At 41.5% G+C, this 27,286-nt stretch overlaps 3 protein-coding genes across 6 annotated transcripts; all 3 read right to left on the reverse strand.

Moving 5' to 3' along the window:
* Nucleotides 1-30: 30 nt before the first annotated feature.
* On the reverse strand, nt 31-4,318 carry orc2 (origin recognition complex, subunit 2). Its single transcript, XM_046408907.1, has 16 exons — nt 4,160-4,318; nt 3,804-3,875; nt 3,465-3,620; nt 3,042-3,128; nt 2,842-2,931; nt 2,730-2,761; nt 2,548-2,605; nt 2,143-2,453; nt 1,946-2,055; nt 1,731-1,863; nt 1,350-1,446; nt 1,128-1,274; nt 869-1,040; nt 732-793; nt 535-653; nt 31-431 (listed from the first exon to the last, which is right to left on the reverse strand). Exons 2-16 carry the CDS (start codon nt 3,871-3,873, stop codon nt 348-350), a joined length of 1,728 nt encoding a protein of 575 aa, XP_046264863.1. The 5' UTR covers nt 3,874-3,875; nt 4,160-4,318; the 3' UTR covers nt 31-347.
* A 275-nt stretch (nt 4,319-4,593) lies between these two features.
* Nucleotides 4,594-9,568, reverse strand: zgc:162816 (uncharacterized protein LOC571260 homolog). 3 transcript variants are annotated; one of them, XM_046409592.1, is made up of 10 exons: nt 9,420-9,568; nt 8,326-8,481; nt 8,095-8,224; nt 7,287-7,437; nt 7,011-7,191; nt 6,101-6,219; nt 5,868-5,994; nt 5,595-5,657; nt 5,408-5,513; nt 4,594-5,307 (listed from the first exon to the last, which is right to left on the reverse strand). In XM_046409592.1, exons 2-10 carry the CDS (start codon nt 8,469-8,471, stop codon nt 5,218-5,220), a joined length of 1,113 nt encoding a protein of 370 aa, XP_046265548.1. In that variant the 5' UTR covers nt 8,472-8,481; nt 9,420-9,568; the 3' UTR covers nt 4,594-5,217. The 3 variants fall into 3 exon arrangements, with proteins under 3 accessions (XP_046265548.1, XP_046265549.1, XP_046265551.1); XM_046409593.1 differs by lacking the exon at nt 9,420-9,568 and adding an exon at nt 9,285-9,409; XM_046409595.1 differs by lacking the exon at nt 9,420-9,568 and adding an exon at nt 9,130-9,259.
* Nucleotides 9,569-10,526: 958 nt separating this feature from the next.
* On the reverse strand, nt 10,527-23,569 carry col6a2 (collagen, type VI, alpha 2). 2 transcript variants are annotated; one of them, XM_046409159.1, is made up of 32 exons: nt 23,351-23,567; nt 21,371-21,462; nt 21,103-21,203; nt 20,841-20,984; nt 19,414-19,776; nt 19,314-19,334; nt 19,153-19,218; nt 18,956-19,054; nt 18,817-18,843; nt 18,639-18,665; nt 18,489-18,533; nt 18,273-18,326; nt 18,119-18,181; nt 17,950-18,012; nt 17,806-17,859; nt 17,696-17,731; nt 17,551-17,613; nt 17,353-17,415; nt 17,177-17,239; nt 17,028-17,090; nt 16,844-16,894; nt 16,661-16,759; nt 16,497-16,559; nt 16,294-16,329; nt 16,153-16,198; nt 15,910-16,062; nt 15,705-15,799; nt 15,086-15,267; nt 14,792-14,970; nt 14,638-14,676; nt 12,241-12,575; nt 10,527-12,029 (listed from the first exon to the last, which is right to left on the reverse strand). In XM_046409159.1, exons 2-32 carry the CDS (start codon nt 21,444-21,446, stop codon nt 11,760-11,762), a joined length of 3,039 nt encoding a protein of 1,012 aa, XP_046265115.1. In that variant the 5' UTR covers nt 21,447-21,462; nt 23,351-23,567; the 3' UTR covers nt 10,527-11,759. The 2 variants fall into 2 exon arrangements, with proteins under 2 accessions (XP_046265115.1, XP_046265116.1); XM_046409160.1 differs by lacking the exons at nt 10,527-12,029; nt 12,241-12,575 and adding an exon at nt 12,620-13,964 and having other exon boundaries at nt 23,351-23,569.
* Between the last annotated feature and the right edge of the window lie 3,717 nt (nt 23,570-27,286).

Here is a 27,286-nt window from a genome sequence, read left to right on the forward strand (position 1 = left end):
CAAAATGTCACAGTGCTACAACCAGACATTCATGACATTCATTCATTCACGTGACAAGTCAATATTCCACCAATACTTGGATCTGAACCCTTAATTTAAACTGTGCAGGCTCAGGTCTTATGCTAATCTGATATTAACTGGGCCTTTATGGCATACACAATATAGACAAGAGTATTGGTACACTTGAACTTTACATCAACTGCTCAATTCATAGAGATTAATAAGGAAAAACAGCCCCTGTCTGAATACTTTTGTCTATATAGTGACTGTTTCAACCCAATTATCTATTTGCTTGTGAAGTCAGTCAATGAATTATAAGTGACATATGTCGAAAGTTTTTTTTCTTCTCAGTCACCCTCCTCGTTCTCCAGGAAATCCATCAGTGTGCTCGCATCCACAGCGACCATCAAGTACTCCACTCCATCTACACCCTGGAGAATCATGGGGATAAATGTAAGCGAGAGACACTGGGAGCTGCAGAGAGTCATGGTGCTGAATTAGAGTAGTGAATTCTGAAGTGAAATAGGACTCCACCTTGCGTGTGCGTATCAGTTTGTGGTCTCTGAACTCAGTCAGCTGAGTCCTAAGTGTGAGGTCAGAGTTCACCAAGAACGCCTCTCGACATCGCTGGTAGAAATCTTGGAATGACAATCCTGCACACATCGATAATAAAACATTAAAATCATAAAGCAAAACAGTCACGTTTTGGTGGAAAATTTGTATGCGCGTACCTGTGTATGAAGGATTATCTTTGTTTTCCAGCTGAAATTTCACCAGTAGTTTGAAAATTCCTCTGTAAAAAGAAGAATGTAGAACCATGAACAACCCGTTTGCTTAACAGTTGACAACATCAAAGAGCTTATGGTACCTTGCATTGGGTGTCAAGCTGCGCAAAACGTGTGTAAGGGAGGACAGAGCGAGAGCGCCTGTCTGCTGCACCAGGAGAGAGTTTTCATACGACGTCTCCTCTGCATAGTGCTGGAACGTCACACACTCCCACCACAACCAGTTAAACTGGCTCTGCTGAAACTGGTCCCACACTGGGAAAGACATGGGGAAGATTCAGCTACAGGGATTCAATTCAATTTAAATAACATGGCAGTACAAACATACTGACAAATACCCACCCAGTGGAGCGTTTATGTGGTCTATGGAAGCCACCAAGTGCAAGTTGGGCAGGGAAGCCAGCTGCCCCAACGCACTCTGGGTCTTCTCTCCTCGCAGCATCAGTCCGTCGATATTATGGATTAGCAGGTACACATGGAGCTCTGGGCCTGCGAGGACATGCTGGAATTGTAAAATTTGAATCAAATAAGCTTAAGACAGAGACAATTAACTGACATACTCACTGTCTTTAAGGGTCTGAGTAATGTACTGGATCTGGTCTGAGGTTGTCCTGAAACTTCCCTGGTGCTCCAGAACCTCACATGTCAGAGCATTACAGATCTGCAATGAAGGTATAGTTTGATAATGAAAGGAAAAAACAAAATCGGGCTTTTGTAATTTTCCCAGCCTTTATAAATATTCCCAGTGTTTTCCTTTAAATCTTTAAACTGGATCATAAACATATTGTTCCATTTCACAGGACGATTTTCTAAAAACAGCTGGACACCAGGGGCCACATTTATAAAAAATGCTTTTAAGATGTGTACTTTAACTGAGTCTTAAGATCATTTCCCACCGTGTACCCACATTAAATTCAGAGGGGCTCAGATCATGTGTATACTGACTGATTTAAGGGTGATGGAGGGGAAGAATCCATTGACCACAAGGTGGACTTCTTGAGCCAAGTGAGACACACGAAAGTCCTCCAGCAGAGCTTTTTTGCTGCCCAGACCGTAGACCAGCACACTGAATCCCAACCTACATAAACACACAGACACATTCTGTCTTGTACAAACTTTAAAACATCACAAATAAGCATGGAATAAGGAAAAACACGCACTGTAACTGTAACATCCATTTGCTAAAGTGCTTTGTGTGTTTGCTGTGGAGCTGCTGGATCTCTTTTGAGTAGCAGGATGGCTTTCCTTCTAAAAGCTGAACCAAAGTCTCCTGCCAACACAAAATGAGGATACGTGTCAATAACACTGGAACTGAGATCATTAAATACATTTAGAACGCTGCTTGTTATATACTGACCCTGTCGAGCTTAGGGGTTCGTAATCGCTCCAGGGTGCGGTCTGATGTCAAGACCTTTGAGTTGCCGTGAGCTTCAAAATACTCCTCGACCATACTGGGTTGACCGAGGGGCTCAGGGGTGTTCTTGCTCTTCTTGGCAGGAGTCTTGTAAAGAGCTGCAGATAAACCTTTACTGGGTGTTTTTGGAGTCTTTGAGTTCTCTCTGTCTTCTTTCGTTACTTTCTGCTCCTCCTCCTCTCCGTCTTCATCTTCGTCCTCCCCAGAGTCTGATGGTGACAGCTCGCTATCGCTGTCTGACCGGAGGCTTGGAGCTGAAAGTATCAAAGGGTTTTAGACCATACCAGGTCTAACTTTATCCACCATGAACACTGGAGAAATGACATAATTTTAACACGTGAAACTCACTTGTCATTCTCTTCCGGAGCCTGTGGGGTGTTGTAGAGACAAACTGAACCTTCTTCCTCTGTCATATAAAAAGCAAAAAGCAGAGGTTACACTGAGAAGACAAGCACCTCTGACACTGAAGCACTTCATTTAAAAAAATGGCAACATCTGAAGTCAAGTAAACAAATTTATTCAAGTCTCACCCTCTGCGGTGTCCTGCTTTCACCTCTGTGGTCTAGTCAGAGAGAGACAGAGAGAAAGGACTTAGTTGCATGTAAATGGACCCAAAAACACCAAAAAATGTACTGAACTCACTGCGGCCTGTTCGGGTGGGAGTGCAGGGTTCAATGATGGGGCTCGCACTGAAGGTCACGCTTTTCCCGGGAGTCCGAGCCAACTCACTTGCTATTTATAAGAACACAAAAACAAAGCATGTAATATCCTGAAAATCAAATGTTAATAATCATCTGTTAAATGCAGCTGACACCATGACACAAGAGAATGGAGGCTCTTACCAGTCTGAGCCATGCTGTGTCCACGTTTGACTTTCTGAAAGGTGAAAATGGAGGATCCAGCCACCCTGGACATACCCTCTTCATCTTCTGTAAAACCAAAATAAAAGCAATTCAGTGTAACAACTTAAAATGATATTTTTGATACGTTTAGCAGCAGAAAGCACGGCGGCCTTGTGCTAACTCAGGGTGTACCAGGAGGAACTGAAGCTGGTGTTTTGATTCCAGCTTTGATTATTCAGGCAAATATGGTAAGTTAAAATACTGCAATCAGTATTAATGGGGGTGAATAAACTGGTAACTAAGAGTATACTAAATGGTAGCTGGGTATTGCTTTGCATTATTTGCAGGAGGCTGAGTAGATGTTAAATATGCACGGTATAGTAACTACAAAAGGTAGTCACAAATTACAGTTATCTCATTCACCTCCTATGTTGTCAGTTCCTAGAGCTTGGACATAATTCTGCTCATCGAGCAGTCCGTTTTCATCCCCATCATGTTCTGCATCCTCTCTGACCCGTCGTCCAGCTGGGATCTTCAACGTTACAATCTTCTGAACAGATCCAGTGTTGCTCTGCACACCTTAGTGTCATACGTCCACAGCCAGTGAGAGAGAGAGAGAGAGAGAGAGAGAGAGAGAGAGAGAGAGAGAGAGAGAGAGAGAGAGAGAGAGAGAGAGAGAGAGAGAGAGAGAGAGAGCAGTCGGCTGCATGTTCATAAACAGAAACAACGAAGCAGAAGAAGTAAAGTGGCTGCTGTCCGTACCCTCCTGTTTGTCCACGATGTGCTCCAGAGCATCTCCATCACCGATGAACTTCACCTCCAACACACTCATGGCTTAAAGGGAAAACAACATACAGCACGGCAGCAGCGAATTAAAAGCTAAATACTCGGCGGGACCTTATAGACACAGGACACACAGGCTTCTCTATTTTGTATGCTTTGCCAAGAAGTTCAGTGTGATGTGGCTCTCTCGGTCAGAGTAACGTCACTAAACTAAACAATGTTAGCTGACAGTGTGATGTAGAGAAACCCCGTGCACAGTCGGTAACAATGAACACTGAATATTTAAAAAGAAAGGTGAAACAGCAACCAAATGTATCTGAACTACAGTAACTTACCGGATAATGTCAGTATCGCCGGAAAATGTAAACAAAACTCTCATAAACTGAAAACTACATTGCATGCTGAAGCAACTTTCCGCGCCATCCTGCTGTTTTTAAACCACGTGATAAGTGAAAGGTCATATGATGACCAATCGGAACGTTAACTTCGTTAAAACCACATTTCCCATAATGCAATTCGTAATCATGTTCCTCAAACCGCGGAAACAGATTTATGATTTACTTCAAATAAAGAATAGTAATGGTTTGAAATAAGTATAACAGTGAGATTAGCCTTAAGTGTTGGAATTTAAATGTTGATTCCCTTCTTCTTGTCATTGCTGTTATTATAACTCTTGTTCTAGAAATGTGCTGGAAAAGTATCTGCAAATGTATTATTGATAAAGAGAAAATAAGAAATGACAACTGAGACGAAAAATGTTTTAGTAATTTCATTTACTCAGAAAAAACTACTTGTTAAAAACAACTCTTGATATCGTGTATATATGCGGTTACATTTAGAGACATACTAAAACTGTAGATTGTATACAAAACAAGAACAGGAAAAGGAACACTTCTGAAAGATGTAGGTTAAAATAAAGATATGTAGGCAACATAGTTTTTGCAAAAAGTTTTAGTTTTTTTAAGTCAGGAGGACAGGAATCTCAACACATGCTCTTTAAAGAAACTGCAGCAGCCACATGCACTTTGCAGCATCAACTTGGCACATAAAAATAATCTAACTGAAGCTGAATACTCGACTATTTTTTGTTTTCAGCCTCCAGTCAGTGCCCACATACCGAAAGGAAAACATTTGTTGCTGTCTTGGTCTTTGCACATAGGCTCATTTTCATTCACATACAGACTCATTTCAAAACACTGAAAGATATTATTAATGAAATTTTGAGACAACAAAGTCCTGAAGTTTTCATTTACTTATAAATCATGAATATTAATAATGAATGTTATAATATATGAACACAGCAGTTCACTACTGCTCAACTCAATCAACTACAAGTGACAGTGAGTCCTTCTTCTAGAGTTCATTTAATGTTTACATTGAGCAGGACACCTGATCACCATCCGCGTGTCGGTGTCCACTTCCCCACCAGACGGCCCTCAGAGTGCACATGGTACACGGGATGCATCGCTGCAGTTGCACAGGACTATAAAAATCAACAAAGCGAGGGTCAAATAAGATGAAATGCCATAATAAAACTGACTTAGTATTAAACTTCACTTCACACTAAAAAAAATAGTACTAACATGGTAGGGGATCAGTGTGAGCATAGAGCCCAGGGGGTATTTGCTGTAGTCCAGCGGTCCTGAGATGGGCTCCACTCTACCATGCTCCTGGGTCATAGACAACAACCTGTAGGAAAATATGTTTCATCAGAACCTCAGTCTCAACCAAATTTAATGGTCAGACTGAAGACACAGTCGATAGCATTACTTGAGGTTCGGGTGTCCTTCGATCACAGCATATCCAGTGGGAAGTTTTCCAGCTCCGTCTAGACTGAGAGCAAAAATAAGTTTATGGCCAAGGTGATAACAACTGAGAGCTGCAATGGTGATATAAAAGATCAGCAATTAAGTGGTGAGTTGAAAAAGTTGGTTAATGTATCTGTATATTCACATTATCAAGGTTTACATCAGCTTAAAATGGATAGCAGGTAAAGTCTACACTGCAAATACAAAATGGAGTAAAAAATACTGATAAAAATACCTCAGTCCAGACCATCCACAGTCGATAAGGAGCTGGTTCCTGTGGGGGCAGTGTCCAATGACTCTCGTCAAAACCTTCACAGCTATATCCTCCAGACTGCACGAGCCAATCATAGACTGCTGTACGTCTAAAAAAAACATCAACATCATCACTGCTGAATTTGTGCATGAATTTTTTCAGCTTAAATGAACTGGTACAATGACAGAATTACAACTACGCATTCATACACACACCATAGAAGGCATAGTTTCCAGGATGCACCTCATTGAGCTGCGCCATGTCTTTGATGGGTTGACTACAGGAAGGGGTGGAACCAATGCTGGATTTACACGTGATGCCGACAGCCTTCAGTCTGCCCAAAAGACAAACCTAGTGAAGGTTACATCATTCAAGACATCAAGATAAAATTTTATAAAAAATCCTTATTGACAGTGATCACACTGTCAACTTCAAATCTGAATTAACTAAATTTTAGGCCAGTTGGGGACAGGGCAACAAGCTGTAAACTCAACACTAACATATTATTACTTTAAAAAGTTAATTCGACTAAGGTGTTGGCAAACAGTTTCCTTTTGTTACACTTGCTGTAGACATGAAACAACATTAACATTCAACTTAAGTTGTGTTTGTGTTCACCACATTAAGACCATATTCAATATCCTTTAAGCTCTACTTAGGTCTACACCAACTCCAGAGAAAAAGAACTATTTAGCTCTTCAGCAGCTAAGTCAGTCAGTTGTTTGGCAGCTTTGTCTGACTGCTGATTGGTGTCGGGCAGGTGGCATAAAGTGTGTTCCACAGAGTTTTTCTCAGGGCTGCTCTAAGAAAAAAACATTGACAGTGTAGTTAAACGAAATTTAAGTAGGGTTAATCCAATACTGCACTTTTGAGGTGTTACAGGTTTAAAGTACTTTCTTCTACATTCACAGCAATAAAATTAGACTTCTGTAAACAAAGAAACTTCCACTATATTAAAAAACACAGATGTCAAAAGGAAACCAAGTGAAATTTATAAAAAATAAAATGTTGCATGTATTTTAACCATTCTCTCTGTCAGGTTACATGTGATACGACTGAACTCTCCATGAATTTGAGATTGTTTTTTTTGCTTTGTTTTTTTAAAAAATATTTTCAATGTCATACTTGTCCATAAACTTGAGAGTCAAGCTGGTGGTTTCCTGGGCAACAGTCTGTATTTGCTCCACTCCTCTACAGTTATAGGTGTTCCCACAGTGAGCGTACACTCCTATTAGCTCCACACCCTCCGTCTGGGTGATGGCCTGAGCCAGTCTGAGCGCCTCAGGGTCTGAGTGCAGGACACCAGCTATGGCAAAGAGAAGCCAGAGGATCAGTAAGTGCCTGACTTCCACAGCTCAGTGGTTGATGATGAGTTGTGTCCTGGTCTCCCTGCATGTTTACCTCTCCCATTGCCACAGTCAAGTTTCATCCAGACGTGCCACAGCCGACCATCTCTCAGCGGTCTCTTTTTGAGCTGCTCAAGAGCCTGAGGATGATCCACCAAAACCTGGAAGAGATCCAGCCTTTCTGACAGGGCTGCACAGCGCTCCACCTATAAACACACACACACAAACACACACTAGTGTAATTAGTATGTGAAGTATGGTTGGGAGATAAGGTCAGACAAATATAAAAGTTAGAGGTAATTAATGACTGATAATTATTATGATTTTTGTGATTCACATCATCCAGCATGCTGATATTTATATTTAAATAATTCATACTATGAATTTTACCTTCACCCACAAAACAGCAAAATGTTCTTCAACATATTTATCATTCAGTCTTTTGTTTTTCAGGTGCAGCTGTTTTACAACCATCGAGTTATTTGAATGATATTCCTCATTGAGCAGCTCCTCCGTTATCTTTGCGCACAGGCTTTTTTGCACAGCAGAAATTTTGTCTTGTCATAGTTAAGCTGTGAGAAAAGGTTTAATCAATAACCTTAACAATGACTTTGTCTACAGCGAGTCATCAAATGAAATTCAGCCATTATTCATTTTAAGCATTTACACCTGAACTTTTCCTACTGTGACATGTCAAAATATAATCTGCCATAATCTGAATCTATAATCCGCTTTAATGCACAACACTGTACATTTAGCACACTCAAAATATCAAAGGAATTTTTGGATCCACACTGGCTCCACTACATAATCAAAACATGCATACGTAGAATGAGTCTTAGAGTGAGCGGTCGGCACAGAACCTTGTCAAAGGGAAGAGAGTACGCATAGAGGATGTCATCAAATCCATGGTCTGCATAGAAACAGGCCTCTGCCAGTGTGGAAACCACGATGCATCTCCGTGACCCACCGGTCATTATGTCAGCACACTCACTAGACATGAACACAGAGTCGCAGACACAAAGCTTATCAGCATCCCCTTTACATACGACGATGGATGAATTGTATGCGCGTGAGAGTGTTTATGTTCATACAGGGTTTTGTGGGTCTTCATGTGAGGTCGAAGTTGGACTCCCAGCTTCTGACAGCGATCGATCATCCTCTGGGAATTTCTTTTCACTTGGTCCACATCCACCACCAGAGCAGGGGTACACAGTGCTGAGAGGGCCTCTCTCTCCATAATGGAAGAACTGGTACACACAAACACACACACCGGATACTTCATGAGCAATTAAATTGTTGTGCATGAGTGGCTTAAATACACAAACAATGAGACATGATATGTTATACATACATACATGTGGTTTTGCAATTCACAGTGTTGAAATGTAGAACACTAACTCAATTATTGTGGTTAAGTATTATTTTGAAGTATTTGTATTTTCATTTTTCTGCTTCTTTATTTGTCTACTGCACCTTAATTCAAAGGGAAATTGTATTGTATTGGATTTTTTTACTTCATTACATTTATACTGTACGACTACTTAAGTGACTAATTATTAAATTACATTTTTCCATGAAAAGCATATGAAGTGATTATAAAATATGATGCTCTGTTATAAGTTCAATCATTAGTTGCAGTCCTATACAAAAGGGTTAAAAAATCAGTAAAATCCTGTTTTACATTAATGCATGAATAGCAGTAATACTTTTACTTTTGGTACTTTGAGTACATTTTCCCAGTTATAGCCTACATACATACTTTTCAGTATGTGAGTATTTTTACAGTGTGGTCGGCAATTAGCAGGGTACTTTCACTAAAGCAAAGTGTGTGAAAAGCCGAGATTTTGCCTTCATCGCAGAGAATGTCTCGTCTTACGTAACGTAATGTGTGTAACCTTTGAACTGTGCACGATTTTCATTTAAACAATCCTCGTTTTCCACTGAAGAGGCAACCACGCGAAATGATATAAAGAAAGCAAAGAAGTAGCCAAACTAAAATACCAGAAAGTAGACCATCTTACAAAACGTTACAAAGAGACAGTTAAATTACTGAATTATTTCGTCGCAACACTGTCGCGTCCCCTTCAGCACGAAGGCTGTAAGACATCCCCCTTTACTCACTCTTCTATATGTCTCAAGCAATACTGAGGGTCTGAGCAGAAGTATGTCAGAACAGACGACTTACCGTTTGGCGGCGAATCTCTTTCGTCGCCAGTAGGCTGGATTCGGTCACGTTTACGGTGTCCTCGAATGGTCAAACTTCCTGACGGGTCGTTCACTGACAAAGCAGTGGAGCAGGAAGTATTCAGATCTTCCAGTTGTGTAACAATACCACAATGAAAATAACTGGATAAATCATAGGCCGAGCAAAAACAAAAATAACAATCACATAATGTGCAAACATAAACTAAAAGAATATCCTTCTTTCTTTTCTAAATGCTTTGTCTATTGTTTCCATAAACTTTCCAAAGTCGCGACATAAAAATACTCACTATAGATTGTGCAAAATTTAATTAATTAAGCAACATAAATATTAACATCAAAATTAAAAGTGCATATTAAAATGACCTACCAAAAATTAAAGTACACATACAGAATGGACCATTTCAGAATCCATCCATCCATTTTCTATACCGCTTATCCGTCAGGGTCGCGGGGGAGCTGGAGCCTATCCCAGCTGACTACGGGCGAGAGGCGGGGTTCACCCTGGACTGGTCGCCAGTCAATCGCAGGGCCAACACACAAAGGCAGACAACCACACACTCACACACATACCTAGGGCCAATGTAGAGTAGCCAATTAACCTAATGTGCATGTTTTTGGTATTGTGGGAGGAAGCCGGAGTACCCGGACCGGAGGACCCAGACCGGGATTCGAACCTGGAACCCCCTAGCTATGAGGCGCCAGTGCTAACCACGTGCCCTGCCGCCCACTTAATCTTAATCATACTTTATAATTGGATTTTAAATAATGTATTTTGTATTCATAACCCGAATGTACCAGTGGGCAAGTAACTAAAGCTGTCACGGAGTAAAAAGAAAAATATTTGCCATAAAGTGTGATGTACACTATTAGTATTATACTGTACAATGTAGTGGATTAGTCTGGATACACTGTTGAATTTGCTGTTTTGTACTTGTTTGTACAGCAGAGGAGACCAGAAGCACAAACACACATTTTGTGCACTGGATGACACAGAGCGAGAGAGAATAACTCTTATGGGGTTAAAATTACACAGAGATCAAAAATATATTAACACATTTATATACCTTGAAAACACAAAAGACAGTGCTGGAGTCACCACATTAGGTTTTATTTAGACTTTATGTTTACAGATTAGTTTCTTTTATGTTTGTCAATGTATGTGTAATTAACTGCAACTTGTGTGTGTGCTTGTGTGTATGTGATTCTCGTGTGGTGCATTGATGTGTGATTCTTTTTTCTCCCTGGAGAGTGCACATGCCTTTACCCCCTGAACAAACGACAGTAATTACAGCATAACATGATGTAAAAAGTGTTCAGAACCATTCAGATGGCTTTGTTTTTTATTTCTACATTAGCACCTTTAACGTGAATACTGAATTTGTGAAGACAGACTTAGAGAGGGAGGGAGAGATAGAGAGGAAGAGAGAGGCAGGGAGGGAGGGAGAGAGCGCTCTTTTCCAAAAACTGAAAATCAGTACAAAATAAAAACAAAATAAAACCTCCATTTTGTTTCGTACACATTCAATAATCATACATCTATGAGTGTCTTTGGCTGGAATTGTTGACCATAGATTTAGAATTAATACAACAACCACGTTACAAATGATATTGCATGCCTATGTGTTAGTGTATGTTTGTATGTCAACTGGTCCTGCATGGATTGTTCTAGCTTTTGTAAACTGTTAATCTCCCATAACAACTGGATACCCATCTCAGTGCCTTATATCCAGTAAAGGTAACAATCACAGAGGTCTGTTGAAGCCTGTGTGTGTGTGTGTGTGTGTGTGTGTGTGTGTGTGTGTATGTATGTTCTCAGTCTCACCCCATACACCTGCAGATCCACTAGAGGATACTGTGTCAGTGTCACATTTTGCTTCACCTGCAGGCGTGAAAAGTTCGTTCATCTAAGAAGGTGCGGTACCAGAAATGGGCAATAATGACAGCAGCAAAAGAAGAAAGTAGTGTAAAGAGAAACATAGTCTGAATACTTAAGGGTGGATGGGTATGTGTTCCATTCAGAGCCAAAAGTCCAAGTCTTATTTAATCCAAATCATAATCTTTTCCTAAACTTAACCAAGCATTTTCTTTGCCTAAATCTAACCAAACTGTGACTGTCACCTGAAATGTTTTGTCAGCATGAGAACGTGTAATTTTCACACCTTGGTGAGCCATAATGTGACACTGACATGATGGACTGTTGTGAATGGGCGGGTCTATTACATGCTTTGGTGTAGATGAATTGGTTTATGTGTACACTGAAGACGTTAGCCTTTCTTTCACTCTGTGTATTCTAATTCTATGGTGTGTAAAGAGTTCCTCACTAGCATATCCAGCGCACAAAGCGCTCAAAAAATGAGGACTTGGTCAGCATGGTGTAGTCATCTGCTCTAAAGATGGCTGACATGTCCCCTAACGACACCTTTCGCAGCACCTCTTCATCTGTGTCTGATCCTATTGCAATCACTGTGGGAACCCCTTCTGCTCGCCTCATGGAGGACACGCCTTCATCCAGCTGCTCCCGTGCTGTGATGCCATCAGTGATGAACACAAAGGCCAGCTCAGCGTTGCGACGAGCCAAGCGTTCTCCATCCTAGAAAACACCACGTGCAATATTAAAGAAATACACTTTTTTGCTTCTTGCCAAGAGTTAGATGACAAGATCAATACCATTTTTCCAGCATTTTGGGATATATCCTTACTGGTTTCTTTCCTTCCTAAGCAAATTTCCAAAAATGCTGAACTATTCCTTTGCAGGTTTTGCTGCCTATAAATCCAACAAACATGCTTGTGTTTGTTTGTACCTTTGGAATTACCACATTGTTGACAGCGTGGATGATAGCGCTACCCAACGCAGACGAGGAGTCCATGTAGGTCATTGCTGCTAGCGAATCAGAGATCACTGCGAGATCGTGTGTGAGTGGAAACTCCACCCTCTGTTCTGTAGGACTGCCATACTGCAGCAGAGCCAAGCGGGCATTCCTTGCGTCTGACTTGTCGCCGGCCAGGGTGAGTCGACGAGCAACGTTCTCGATGAACTCTTTAGCCTTGCGGTGGTTTTCCAGTCCCATCCTCTCAGACCCATCCAACAGAAACACCACATCTACTGGTCGTTGAACGCAGCTAGCCACAGCAGGCTCTGGAACAGACACACAAACATGACATAAAGTTTTAACTCAAACATGGTGCTCAGCAAGCTACAACTGGAACACAGATGCTAAGAGGTAAAAGCCAGTACAAGATATACTGTTACATGTTACATCGTATACTTCCAAACATGCATACATCCTCGCAGAGTAGCTTCATCAAGAAAGCATTATTTTTGTTTGCTCTAAAATTTTATTCTCTTGAGATGACTTCATAAAAACAAGAATACATTTTATACAAAACAATAGTTCACATCAGCAAGTTGCAGTCATAGAGCTAACATAATACCATGACATCTGGTTAAAGCCGCTCTGTAGTCATTTTCTTCTAGTCAGCCTACTTTACAAGCCAAGCCACATGCAGAGAAAACATGCACCAATCAAGGGCATAACATACAATAGTCCCTTCACTGTCAGTGCCAAGTCAATAACCAAACATCCACATACATCAACTTCTGCCTCATATACAGTATAATGTGGCATGTATAAAACCAGATACTTTCCACATGTCATGGCCTTTTCACCAACATGAGTGATTCACCGTAACCATGGATATGTGCAAAACAGCAAAAGATATGTTGTCAGAGTGATTCAGCGAGCTTGTGATTCACAGTGGAAATGAGGATTCATCAAAGAGCCACTGTATGCTATACAGGAGCCACATGAATGGCTCTGCAGAATAAGGGTGACATTCGCTTTCCATGTGAATGAAAAACCCCCTTTACTCATTCTTTTTCCTCCATCTACGTGGAAGAAAATGATATGTCTCATATTTATAACAGAAATACTTTTCTGAGAAAGTATGTTATTTCAGAATTACTAATTATTAATTAATTCTTTGAGGAGAGGGAGCATCTTGAGTCCACATTGGAAATTGTCCCATTATTTAGAGTAGCTGTACTAAGGGTGCTCTGAGGTGTTAGCACGGGACCAGTTTCATGTCATGCGATTCTTTTCCAACAGCCACAATATGTATTACACCCGCAGAGTTTAAAAAATGCCCTCACTTTTAATAAAATCTATTCTATGTCCAGCAGTAAGCTTATTAGTTATTGGCATCGATAATTTTGAGGTAGCAAGGTTAGCATATTAGCATTAGCAAAGTCCTAAGGCTTTTTCTGGGTCTCCCATAATGTCTCCATAGACATATTTGAAGGAGTCGATGAACAGTTGGGTCCACTGCTCCCTGTCCGTTCCTTGGGCGAGTTTGGCTCTCTGGGCTGTGTATGCCATGGTTGCAACGCCAACCCCGTACTGCTGCTCGCTCAGGCCATTCAGCAGGCTGGCCACACCCTCCAAAGAGGTGGGGACCAATGAAGGGCTGCCTTCCTCTGCCAGTGGCTTCCAGGAGGGAGGGGCTTGCCCCGCAACGACGCCCCCTCCTGAAACAAGTGGGCGGAATAACATTGTGGGCTGGGTCCCACAAACACGACGCATCAACACAGCCAAAAAAGATGCCGGAGATACACCAAGTTTCTAAACTGCTGAGTTTGGTCTTGTTTGTCAGCTTTACAGAACCATGAATTAATTGCAATATAACAAAGGATGTGAACTGACACAACTTCAGTTGAAGCCACAACGCATCTAGTCCTTAAAGTAGTTTAAAGGCGTCAGTATGCTTCAAACAAACTAGCTGATACAAAGGTGTTGTCCGAACACATCTGAAGACCAAAATGTTTATACCTGTTCTCAATGGCCCGCTCAAAGGTGAGACACAAAGCCAACTGCCTTAAAGATGCAGGGTGTGTAGAATCGTACAAATGGGGATAATGATGCACGCTTTTGAGTCTTTCCTCAGAGGCGTTCAAGGTGTTACACTCGGTTGTACACACAAAAAGTGAACGAAGAAGTTGTGTAAAGAATGAAGAAGAAGGACTGTCAGTTTCTTAAAGATACAAAAATTCCCCTCTGAACTAATACTGTTTGACAAGCCAACAAACACTTCCTTTGGAGCATATTGACGCCTTAATAACGCTGGTTAACCAAACCTACATGCTGAAACAACATGTCAAATTTGAAAACAGGACATTAAGTGACAATATTTTTAAATGTTACCTGATTTACAAGGAAGGTCAGGGCATACAACGATAGGATCTACAACAAAGACAAAGACAGAATGTAAGAGAAAAAGGACATAAACCAAATCAGACTTTCATAGACAGTTAGATGAATGTATTGTACATAATGTGAGTTTCCATGATGAGCATACCTGGGCAGAGCACAGTTTCGATCTTGTCGATGAACTCTTCAGCCACCAGGTCTGCAAAACGCCTCATGCCCAGGACCCTGCCATCCCTCTGGCAGGCGATGCTCTTAAGACTCTCATTTTCCTCAAGCTGGTCAAACATGTCACCAATACCGATGGCACTCACATCAACACTGGGATCACTGCTCACATGGATCCGGTAAACACAAATACAAGCAATGAGAAAAACAGAAAAATATTTTTCTTCTCCACAAATGCTAATTCTAAACCTCATAATACAGCAGCAGTGTCAGGCACCTGCACAGGTAGGTGAGCAGAGAATCATCATCTCTGGGGTCAAAGCGTCCATCAGTGATGACAACTACAGTAACGTTGGCTTTGGCTCTGCGGCTGTCCCTGATCAGGTTGTCGTAGGCGTACTTCAGAGCGGATGGAGTCCATGTTCCTCCAGCAATCCACTCCAACCGCTTCACTGCATCCTGAAATATAGGTAAGTCAATATGTGAGAGATATGTATGTACAGTGCAGTGATGTGAAGTCAGTGTGGGTCATTTTTACAAAGGTCGTGTTCACTATCATTAAAGGACATGTCAGCCAGTAGAATAGTTTGAGACACTAGGGTGTTTTTTCCCTTTATTTATTCATATTTTTTTTTACCACAATAGAGCTTTATGACACAGAAGAATAAGATATATCTAGTTGTGACTAGTGTTTTAATGAAATTTTTTTTACAGTATAAAACATAACTAATAGTGCCAGCCTTATTATTCAATATCATTTACTGAATTCCAGATCATATGTGTTGGTAAATATTGAGACAGGGATATGTATATACATATCTTATTGTAATGACTTTCACCTGCCTCAAGCCTCAAAGCTGTTTGCATGCATGTTTGTTTCTGTTTGACTGTAAGACCTTAAAAGCAGACAGTGAGTCGATCTTGGGGTCGTCGAGCCGGATGGCCTGGAAGGTGCCACTATGGCTGTACTGAACAACTCCTACTCTTGTGCCTGGGAACACAAACAACTGTGTTTACATCAAGCTGATAGCCTACTTGTTCTTTTAACACTGTGTGATTTAAAAAGCAAGGGAACATGTGCATGCACAAATGCATATCTACCTGTCTCTGACTGGGGGTCCTTGGCAAGGGATCCCAGTCTATTGATGGTGTTGATGACAAAATTCTTCTCCAGAGTGAAGTTGGTCAGACCCACTGACTCTGAGCTGTCAATCACAAACACAATATCCAGGGCTCCACAGCGTTTCTCACAGTCTGAAGACAGAAACACAAATAGTGAGAATCTGACAGCCAATCAGAGAGTGTTCAGATTAGGAATTACAACACAGTGATAAGTAAACTCACCACAGCAGCCACATGTTTCCCTGATGTAGTTCATGACATCACACTCCTGCAGGAAGAAACATCATACTGTTACATCCATCATAACCCCTGTGTGTTTCTGTTGATGTGCCAGTAACTAAAAGAGTGGTGAGAAGTTCTTACAGTGAGGCCAGGATCTCCCTCAGGGCCAGGATCTCCCTGTAGTGGAAGAGAACACATATAGTATCACACCATGACTCTCAGCTTTTGCATCTGCTGGATGCTGGATGCAGCTGAATGTTTCCTTCATCTGCACAATGTCAGTGACCAGGAAAGCACCTGTATGAGGGTTTTGATGATTTATAATGCATTTCTTGTATACTTACGTCACGCCCAATCTCTCCTCTTGGTCCTCTTAGGCCAGGCTCGCCCTGAGGTCCAGGTTCACCCTATTGTAAGCAGAAAAATAATTTTCATTGTTTAACTGCACTTTATACCAACATCTTCTGCTCCACTGACAGCATACATCCTACAATGAGGGGTTACTCACTCCCTCTCCCGGAGGTCCTTTATCTCCAGGTGTACCCTTTTGACCACAGTCTCCCCTGCTTCCACGAGGACCACGATTGCCCTTCTCTCCTCTGTCGCCCTGAACAACAGTAGAAGAATGCTTTGTTCAAGTCAAGTGTTTCCCTCTGTTTAGCAAATGTAAGGAGATGCATGTATACATTACCGATGGTCCTCTTGGCCCTGGATAGCTAAAACCGGGTCTTCCAGGGTCTCCCTGAATAGAGATACAAGGAACTATCAATACAAAGAACTACAACTAGAAAACAGTCCAAGGAAGATGCTAACACACTAACACATACACATACATGCACATGCACACACACACACACACACACACACACACACACCTTTGGTCCAGGCTGTCCTGGTTCTCCTCTTGGTCCAGCATCACCAGGGTCACCTCTGGTACCCTGTAGTACAAATATTGTTAATGTAAGCTACGTGAGGTAGTGTACCTCTGAGGGACTTTATCATGTGACACCCAAAAGCGACCTACATTTCTTCCAGCCTCTCCTGGTGCCCCTGGTGGTCCTCTGGGGCCTGGCAGGCCATTGTCTCCCTGTTCAGAAGAGAGAAACAGGTGCAACAAAGTGTGTTAGATTGAAGAGCCTAAGAGTGTATGGTGTTCCTTTGAACAAATACATATTATAAAGATAATACAATTATTCTCACCTTAGTTCCTTTGTTTCCTGATTCGCCAGGAAGTCCTCTCATGCCCTCTGGCCCCATTTCACCCTGAAACATAAAATCAGCAATGATCTCCTTCGAGCCCAGTGACAGAATAATGTATTGAAATCAAACAAATAATCTGAGCAGAGACAAAGTGCTCATCATGCAGAAATGTTTCACAGTTGGCACATAACCTCATACCTTATCTCCCTTAATTCCATCTGGGCCTTGATTACCTTTTACTCCATAATCTCCTCTTCTCCCCTAGAGCACAAGAACAATTAAAAAGGCAACACAAAGTAAATACATCCATGAAGGGGAACATTAGATTATGGGTGAATCTTACCGGCTCTCCTCTGACTCCTGGAAGCCCAGGGGTTCCCTGAAAAAAACGACACACAGGTGAGCTACATGATGGACAAAATGAGTGTGTGTCTGAATGTATTTCGGTCTTACTGGATTTCCTTTCAGTCCAGGGACCCCGGGTGACCCAGGACTTCCCCTCTCTCCCTGTGGAAGAAGCACCAGAGCTTAGCCTTTCACAACTAAGATCTGATATCTGCACCAGCAAAAATCAGCTATCTCTGTTCCTGTATTTACCTTTGGTCCGGATTCTCCAGTTGGACCAGAGGGACCAGGTCTTCCAGGGCGACCGGAATCACCCTACAGACAAGACACAAGTATACATGCACATAGACAGTCAGACAGAGGCAACCAAAGGTTGGATGGCTAACAGATTCTGTTTTAAGCAAAAAATGAGACTTTGTACCTTCTCTCCTGCAGCTCCAGGGGAACCACGTTCACCAACGTCTCCAGGGTGACCATCAGGACCCTACAAAGCATCACACAAACAAACATAAATAGGCCATAACACAACACAGTATGGATGTACTATTGATTTTAAATAGTGTTGAATGCCATACTCTATCGCCTGGGTCTCCTTTGCAGCCAGGAGCACCAATCCGTCCAATTTTACCCTAGGAAATGACAATGGAAAAAAATGTATTACAAAAGAATCTTAAAATCCAAAATTTCACTTCAATTACTTTTTGAAAATTTCATTACAGAATCAAATTCAATACTACATTTTGTTCCCTAAATAGTGTGATGACAGTTGGTTCTCAAAATCCAGCACCTACCTTCTGTCCATCTGTCCCATTGCGTCCTGGGATGCCAGCCACACCCTAACGCCAAAGAGAGGAGACAATTACATTAGAAAAAAATTAAATTAAAAAATTAAAAAAAATAATTTGGTTACGTAATAAATCATAAAGATAAAAAAGTCCTACCTTTTTCCCCTGTGTTCCTATCTCTCCCTTTGAGCAGACAGAAGAACAACAGCCATTTTATGTACATTATTATCATTCACATACAAATTATGTAATTTAATAGAAATTACATCATTTAAGACAATTTATGTTATGCATTGATGAATCTGATCCACCCAAAAGAAAAATTATACCATACCTTCTCTCCCTTAAGACCTGGTTCTCCCTATAGAGACAAAAAACACAAGATTTACAGCAATGTAAATGCAAACCAAACACTCATTTGTCCTAGTGTAGTGAACAATGAACAATGAACAGGTGCATGTTCAATGTCTTACTTTGATACCAGGCTGACCGATTGGACCCTCAATACCGGGGTCTCCTGGGCGACCTCTTTCTCCTTTCAGACCTGGTTCTCCGTTGTCTCCCTTAGCTCCCTGCAGTCAGTGAAATATAAGGAGAAAATATCTGTGAGGATGAGAGTGACTTGTGTGCATATTCTGTAAGTAAGTACATGTGCGTGTGTGAAACTCACTTTTTGTCCTCTGTGGCCTTTTGGACCGGGAGGCCCCGGTGTCTCCAGACAGGACACACTGTGACACTGTGTTGTACAGGAAATGAAGACACACATTCAGTGATGATATAGTCTGAAACATAAATCTTTCTGATTTATCTGAGCTCTCTGTGCACTCTTACCTCTACATACGCCAAATGTTTCTGTGAAGACAAAAGAAGCACGGTGTGAGATTGATGTTTCATGTTTCTCTGTATGTCTCAGTGTGTGTTTGTGTCTTACCATTGTCTTGATAATGCGGTCAATGGTTTCCGTGTGTATAATGGCTCTGCCCTGGCTCAGATCCACAGCCATGAAATCCCGCCTGTAGACTGTCGCTGGAGAGTTGGCGATCTCCCTCAACCCCGTCTCTTCAACGTTCTTCGATGCTGCCACGACAAACATCCGGATACCCTCGTCGCGAGCCCTCTCTGCTGCCACTTTGATTCCCCCACATGGGTTTCCAGTCACATGGCCATCAGTGATAACCACAGCAAATCGAAGGGCTCTGGGGTATGAGGTTGAACGTAGCATTTCTTGAGTCATGTTGGTAAGGGCGCAGTCGATGTAGGTGCCCTTACCCAGGTAACGAATTCCATTGACGCCCTGTAGAGACAGCTGAGTGTGACTTGTTAAGTTCAGGAAAGGCGAGCAGCCGCCCATGGACCTGAGGCTCTCAGGAGCGCCAGAAAGTATCAGCTTCACTCTGTGGTATCCATTTAGTGGTAATTTGATTAAATGCTGATGACTGTTAAAGCTTAATAATTATGATTGTATAAAAATAACAGTTCCTTGCTTTACAGAGGATATGTTCCTCTGGGCTGGGACCAGTTGGCAGGTGTCCAGCAGATACTCCAAGAAGATACTCCTCATAGCAATAAATAATCTGCATGTAAAAGACTCACTGTTTTGTTTTTGTTTGTTTGTTTTTGTTTTTTTTAATGTTTTATTTTAATTATTTTAGATTTTTGTAACATTTTGCCTTTTTTAACAGTGCAGAATGAGGGAGATAAACACCAAAAGCTCTGATTGGAATCAAATGTGAAGACACGATGCAATTGAAGGTAATTTTGCAATTGTCCACCTTGGAGTTAACAGTGCTGCTGAACAGAAATTTTTGCTCTGCAGTACAAAGAAATTTGTTTGTTTGTTTTTTAAAAATGTTTGTTTGTTGTCTTTTCTTCTTTTTGAACTCTAGCTTTACATTTCTAGATTGTAAAATTGTAGATTGTAGAAGGGGCCACAGGTGGTTGAACTAAACAGATTCATCCACCCCTGGTTGTTATAAGAGTTAATAAATGTGTGCTAAGCTAAAAAAACACCCTCATTAGCAGTAGTCAGTGGGGCAGCAACGCTCCATAGATGTTTTTTCTACATATGAAAGACCTGCTGGGTGTGGTCATGGGTCAGAAATCTCAGCAAGGAAGGACATGCATTCAGAACATTGTGCTTTCTGAACATATCAGGTCCAACATTTCCATCCATTTAGAGTCAATATGCCTGGTGCAGCTTTAATCAGTATTACTGGGATAAATGTCAAACTTATCAGTTCGTCACTCGGTTTTAAAAACACCCAAATGCAATCCAACAAACTATTTATCTTTAACTCGCTTGTAATATCTACATACAGTATAGATGTATTTATACACGGGGAGGGATGTACCACTCACAGTAATGAAATCATTTTTGGATCCGATGCGACTGAACACCCTCTGCTCTTGGGAGAAGTGCAGTCCACCGATGTTCCAGTTGATGCGCACAGTGCCTCTGAATTCAGCATCTTCTAAACGCTGTACAAACTGCTTTGCGAACGTCTACAACAACAAGATTATACAACAACACATTACACAGCACAGCTAATACTGGCACTATAAATTGGGAATATTTATGTCTGGGTTTTTAAACCAGTAATTTGCACATAAAAAAGGGAACCTTGATGCTCTCCACCAGCGATCCAGGGGGTGGTTCCTGCAGGGCGATGGTCTCAGATGTGTCTATGGTGAAGTACACATCTATGGGACAGTCATTCTTCTCTGGAAGGAACATACACACAAAAACACACATATAAAACATTCATGGAAAATCGCAGTGCATTTAAATCAGCAGTATGAAATGTTCCATGTCATATCACCACAACTGTGATAACATGACATGTTACTGTGGCTGTGAAGCAACAGGGGTTCGCTTTCATGGCACTCACTGGCGCACTCTGTTTGCTGGCCATGAGTCAGGGCTCCAAAAAGAAGACAGAACACGACGACCTCCAACCCCAGCATCTTCCTCTTCTCCCGTCTGACACAGAAAAGCACAAGACACATCTGAGTCTTCACAGTCTCTTTGTTTTTTTCTTACTTTATTTCTCAACATCAATAAAGAGGAAATAGACCTTGTGGAAAATTTAAAAGACATAAACTACAGGAAAAAACACATTTTATGTGCTTATTTCAAAATAACCAGCAACGTAACAACCTTTGATGTGATGTAGTCTAATAATATAGATTTTTCTGATCACCCACATGCTGTATGGTGTCTGATTCACATGTCAAGTTGACTGCCAAAGAATGAATTCACAAAACAGGTAAAAATAATTTCTTCATCCAGATTTTGCACCTGGTATCAAATTGAAAGGAACTGTATAAAGGAGAGTCTTCTGACTGGTGTTCAGGACACAAAATGGCTGCCACAGAGTTATGTAATAGGTTTTGATAGCATGCCATGACTTCCTTGTTGAGTTAAATGGTGGAAGCAACAGAAGCTAGAAGTGACTGATCTCGACATGGGTGGACATTTGCCTCATTGTGGATTATTCCAAATGGAACCAGTTATCTTATCTAAACAGAGCACCTCATCCTTTCAAGTCAATGACAAATTGTATAGACATGAAGAGCCTGCACTAACAGCAGAGAGTAGGCTGCTAATTGAACAGAGCAAGTCTAACATTTTGAATTTCAACAACAAGATGTCATAAGGCCTCGGACTGCTGCTCTACAGAGGCTTTCCCCTCTCTGGCAGTGAACCTGGGTTCACTGGCTGTCATAGCCAGTTTATCCCATTTGGGGGCGCTGGCGCTCTGACCATTGTTTGTAATTTGGTTAAAGACAAATTTATAGAGGAATATATATCATGTAAATTTAGACAAGACAGGTAATCATACAGGACCTGCCTCAATGCCCCTATTACCTCAGGTGTGCATATTTGAAAACAAATCTGCAGTTATTCAAAGTACACAAACAAACTAACTGACTCATTTTATATGAGGCCTTCAGGGCCCTTGAGTGCCCAGTATGAACAATTAATGTTCCAGCTACTATGTCCATGCAGGCCTCTGGGGGTTGACTGCCCTTAAAAACAGTAAACACTCTTTCTGACACCTCTGGCAAAATGTCAATCAATGCCTACAGTTGTCTTGTTGTCTATCCCACACTCTACATCAACTCCAAACATCTGAACCCAGCAAGTGCCCACCACTGGACATTCTGCCAACGCATGTCCACTGTAGCATTGCATGGTATTATTACACTGCAAAAATTTGCAAGCGAAAAAACAGAGAAGACAGTTACAATTATATATATACAACATACAAATGACATTTTACATAATTACATGTAAACCTACCAGTTGAGCATTTTCTCTTAAAATGTTTTTTTTTTCACAATAGAGCAAATGAAATGTAAAGTCACCCCGCACTAGCTGGCAGCTTATTTATCCAGCTACACTATTCTCCAACTCTTAGTTTTAGACCCTTTTTGAACATTTGAAGCGCAAATATGACCAGACAGATTGTCAGCCACAGCGTTTGCTGTGTCTCCCTCTAGCGTACAGACAGCTGAGAGCTGCGGTCGAGTGGCTCCTGCAGATGTTCCCTCGTCTCTCTCTGTTAGGGAGAGGAGTGGGAACATCACTGCACAGGTGAATCATGCAAAAATATACAGAGATAGCAGCACATGCTCTATTTATTCCCTTTTCTTTACAAATATAGTTTGTGGATGACGCGTGTACGAGTGTGTCTGTGCAGCGGTTTTTTTTATAGATAAATATGTGCATTTTTTAATTGATGGGAGAACGTTTTAAGACATGCTGAGAGAAACAGAGACAGAAAGAGGCAACGACACACGAGGGGAAAATGAAAATAGAGAGAAAGAGTGATCGCTACATTGTTGTGCGTAAAAGTGCAGCTTACCCGAACTCTTTCCAACAACTTCAAAACTTCGTTAGCAACTGATCCTCTGTTGATTATCTCCTCATTTCAGCAGGATGGAAAGCCGAAAAAGAAAAGGGGTATATAGGAGCAAAAAAATGGGAAATAAAGCCGTGGATGCGCGTTAACTACCCGCAGAAGAGCCGTCCGCTCGCTCTCCTGTCCCTGACCAGCCCCAGCAACAGGCTCTGATCCCTCCTCTTGTGCGCCCACGGCGCACCCCAGTAGTGGGTACTGGTGTCCGCTTGGAGGCGCTATGGCTCCGCGTGAACTCGTGTGTGTGCGCGCGTGCACGCGTAGCCTTGTGTACCAGTATTACTGCCATCAACCAGTAAAAGAGGATACCAAAGCGCAGCTGCAGTTTGGAACAGACCCCCATTCGAATACTCCTTAAACTCCACAATCTGATAGTAATGCCGGTTTAGTATGAGGAGATATGACAATTTTATAGATGTTGCCCTCAGATGAACACATGCCGCAACCCTGGGGGACACACAGCTTTTGTGTCCCTGAGATAGAGCATTTAGGAGGTTTTCACAGTTAATCTCATACATGTGGTAAGTCAGAGTGAAATGGAACAGGATCAAGAGCAGACTTAAGCCCCCCATACTCATAAAACTCACACACAAACGGCACTCGGTTGTGTCTGGTGGTCTGGTTACAATTAGTAGGCCGTGTAGGAGAAGTTTATACTCGGTGTAAACACTGACAGTCTGTCCATGAGTCTGCTCACCATGTTTATATTCAGCTGAAGAACCTTTAGCTGCCCGTTTGCCTATTTGTATGTGTCTCATTGTTTGTGCACGTGGCGGAAGGTCTCTCTTTTAGAGGATTTACCATTTCTACACTCAGTCATTCTACTGCACATTTCCTTTCATATCATAAAATGCTGATCACGTGTTGGCAGCAGCGACACTTGCGTGTGCCAGAGTACAAAATTTCCTTGAATTTTCTGATGTACCCTGCAGTGCTGCCAATGCGTTAACCAGTTACACTGCCACTAATGTGTTATCCAGACTAGAACACAGGGGGCGATGTCAGGAACAGGCTTCACATCCGTTACATGTTAGACTATAAGCATGGGGAGGGTGATGAAGAAGTATTTTAGGTCAACAGAGTATTGAAGATAGCCATGTAAAATGATTGGAACCTATATATTAATAATATTACATCAAAGGTGCAACTGGTAAAAGTTTCCCACTGAAGTCGTGAACCTGGATCTGACCTGTTCAGTCCTTAGACGTTGATGTTCTTGCACATGTAGATGTTTTATTCTTTTTAACTTGACTTTATCTGAATGTGTTGTGGGCTATGATCGGTCTGGAGATGGCTGGAAATGAGACAGCTGTCAGCATTTTGCCATGGCGACCAAATACAGATGAGAAAGAAAAGAAGTGGAGGAGGAGGAGGAGGGCAGCTGCTGACCAGAGTTATTACTCGCTTAAGCTCTTCTCTCCATCTTGGCCAGAGAAGGGTTTTTCCTTAAAAAGAAAAGAAGAGTGGAGAAATGTGTGTGTGTGTGTGTGTGTTTGTGTGTGTGTGTGATGGAGAGATGGAGAGATGGAGAGATGTGGAGGTGGAGGGTTGTGGGGGCGGGGGTTCTGGTCTGTTAAAAAGTGTGACTCATAGAATAGGAATGACCTCCCTCCTGAATAAACCAGTTTCTGCATCTCTCTCAGTCTCCCTCTTTCTCACACACAATCATTTCACTCTATAATTTTTTTCTTTATTCCTTTCACATGGACTAAAAGAACATTTCAGTCTAGGGGGATTTCTGCATAATCAGTTCCAGAATCATCAACTTTCCCAACATGGCTCCAACTTTTCACTGTTCCACGGAAAGCACACAAGGAAAGACTTCATTGACTTCATATGCAAACATGCACAGAGAAAGATCACAATAGAAACAACAACAAAAAAGGAAATCAAGCAAATGCATACAAATGCGAATTCACATGCTGAAAAAGCAGATGCATGTTCACAGTAAGTGCAGCATAAAGAGACACAACGTGCGAGCTCTAAAGGCTGTGGTCCTAATCTCTATGATTGTGTATGTATGTGAGTGATTCTTTTTCCAGATGTTTTCCAGTGCAGCTTCTGAATCAGAAATGTCATATTTAAGAACAAATAAACAGGATATTAAATTAAACCTGAGATAAGCTACATTTTACTCTTCTTTTCCTTTGCTTCTTTTTGGAATCTTTTCTTCCTCTTCTTTCCAGATGTGCTTTCTGTTCAGACAAGGCAGCTGGGAGTTGTTACATCTGTGCACCATGAACACGCACACACACACAAGCACACACACAAACAACAGACAAGTTCATGTGCAAAGCTCATGTCACTACCAGTGAATTTCAATGGAAAAGTTTGTGCTCAGAGTAAGATGGTAGTGAGAAGTCCAATCAGTAGGGCTTCAGAGAACAGGAGGAAGGAGGAAATTGGGTTTCAGAAAAACTCCAGAGGAGCCAAGACAAATTTTAGAGTAACAGCCTAGCTCACACACACAGCCATAGACACACAAATGTATCCACACATGGTGTAAATCACACACAGAATTGTGCATTACCATGCAAGTGGACACAACCACGCATGGTCACACAAACACACCCACAGGCACACAAACATGCTGGCAGGGGCTCTGTGGATGGTTCTGGAGTTTTGGTTCCAGATTTTCATATAAGACTTTGACACAGGAAGAGATGTATCACACATACAGCATACACACACACACACGCACACACACATCCTTACTTTCAGAATTTGCACACTAGTCACTTTCATCCAAAGCAAGCACAGTGAAGATCAAAATGTTTTCTCAAAGTTAGGACCACAGGGAAAAAAAACAGGAAAGCAACTCAAACTGAGACAGTTCCACTGAAATTCTCTTGCAGTCTGAGTGTGAACATTTAATATAAAACATATGTCCCTCTTTGAGCCACAGAAGATTCAAGATTCAGGACCTTTATTGTCATTGAACAGTTGCCTGTACAATGAAATTAGACAGAAAGGAAGTTAATTTAGACCAGTCCAGGGTGTACCCGCCTCTCGCCCGTAGTGAGCTGGGATAGGCTCCAGCCCCCCCGCGACCCTGACGGATAAGCGGTATAGAAAATGGATGGAAGTTAATTTAAAATGTATGTGTCCTCTTATTTACTGTACATTTTCTGTACATCTAGTGGTGAAGAGCGGAACATTACAAAAAGATGTTTGTAGTGATACACTTTTGACCCATGAAGGAGGAATTCCTTTTGTCTCATCTTCAACAGAAAGGTCAGAGGCCAGACTCAGCTGCAGCACAGCAGACCTGGAGATGGTACAGATGTAGAGATGGCTCTTTTGCAGGCTGACACAGTAGGTTTGGTTTGAAACTTTTTTTAGATAACTTTAGGTCACATTATCACTCTTCTACATGCAAATATTACGCAGAATTAATAAGGAAAAGAGTATTTATTAAGTATTGTATATATATATATAGTATGATGTATGTATGTATAATGCTGATGTATGTATGTATAATGATGTACATATCACATTATATTAAAGCTATAAGTTATTATTTATTAAAATATACATATATATTATTACTATTTTCATTATCATTTCATTGTAAATTATACTGTATTATGCTCATAACCACCATTATGCTCATGTGTTCGTTTGTATATAACATATGCACCTATGCAACTGCTAGGTGTATAGGAAGCTGTCTTCCTGATGTATTGCTGGGTCTTTGTTGTTTCATCCTGGACAGTAACTCTGACAGTAACTAGTCCTTGGCCTCCCTCGTTACACTTAGCGTACAGTTTCAGGTTGTTGGACTTTGGGTCCAGCAACTGTCCTCCACGCATCCTGAGGAGCTTCCTTTTCTTGATGTCAATGGCTTCTGTCTCCTCCTTTGGCCATTCAACTTAGCAGGGA

Source organism: Scatophagus argus, chromosome 13, assembly GCF_020382885.2.
Source record: "Scatophagus argus isolate fScaArg1 chromosome 13, fScaArg1.pri, whole genome shotgun sequence".
Lineage (NCBI taxonomy): Eukaryota > Metazoa > Chordata > Actinopteri > Scatophagidae > Scatophagus > Scatophagus argus.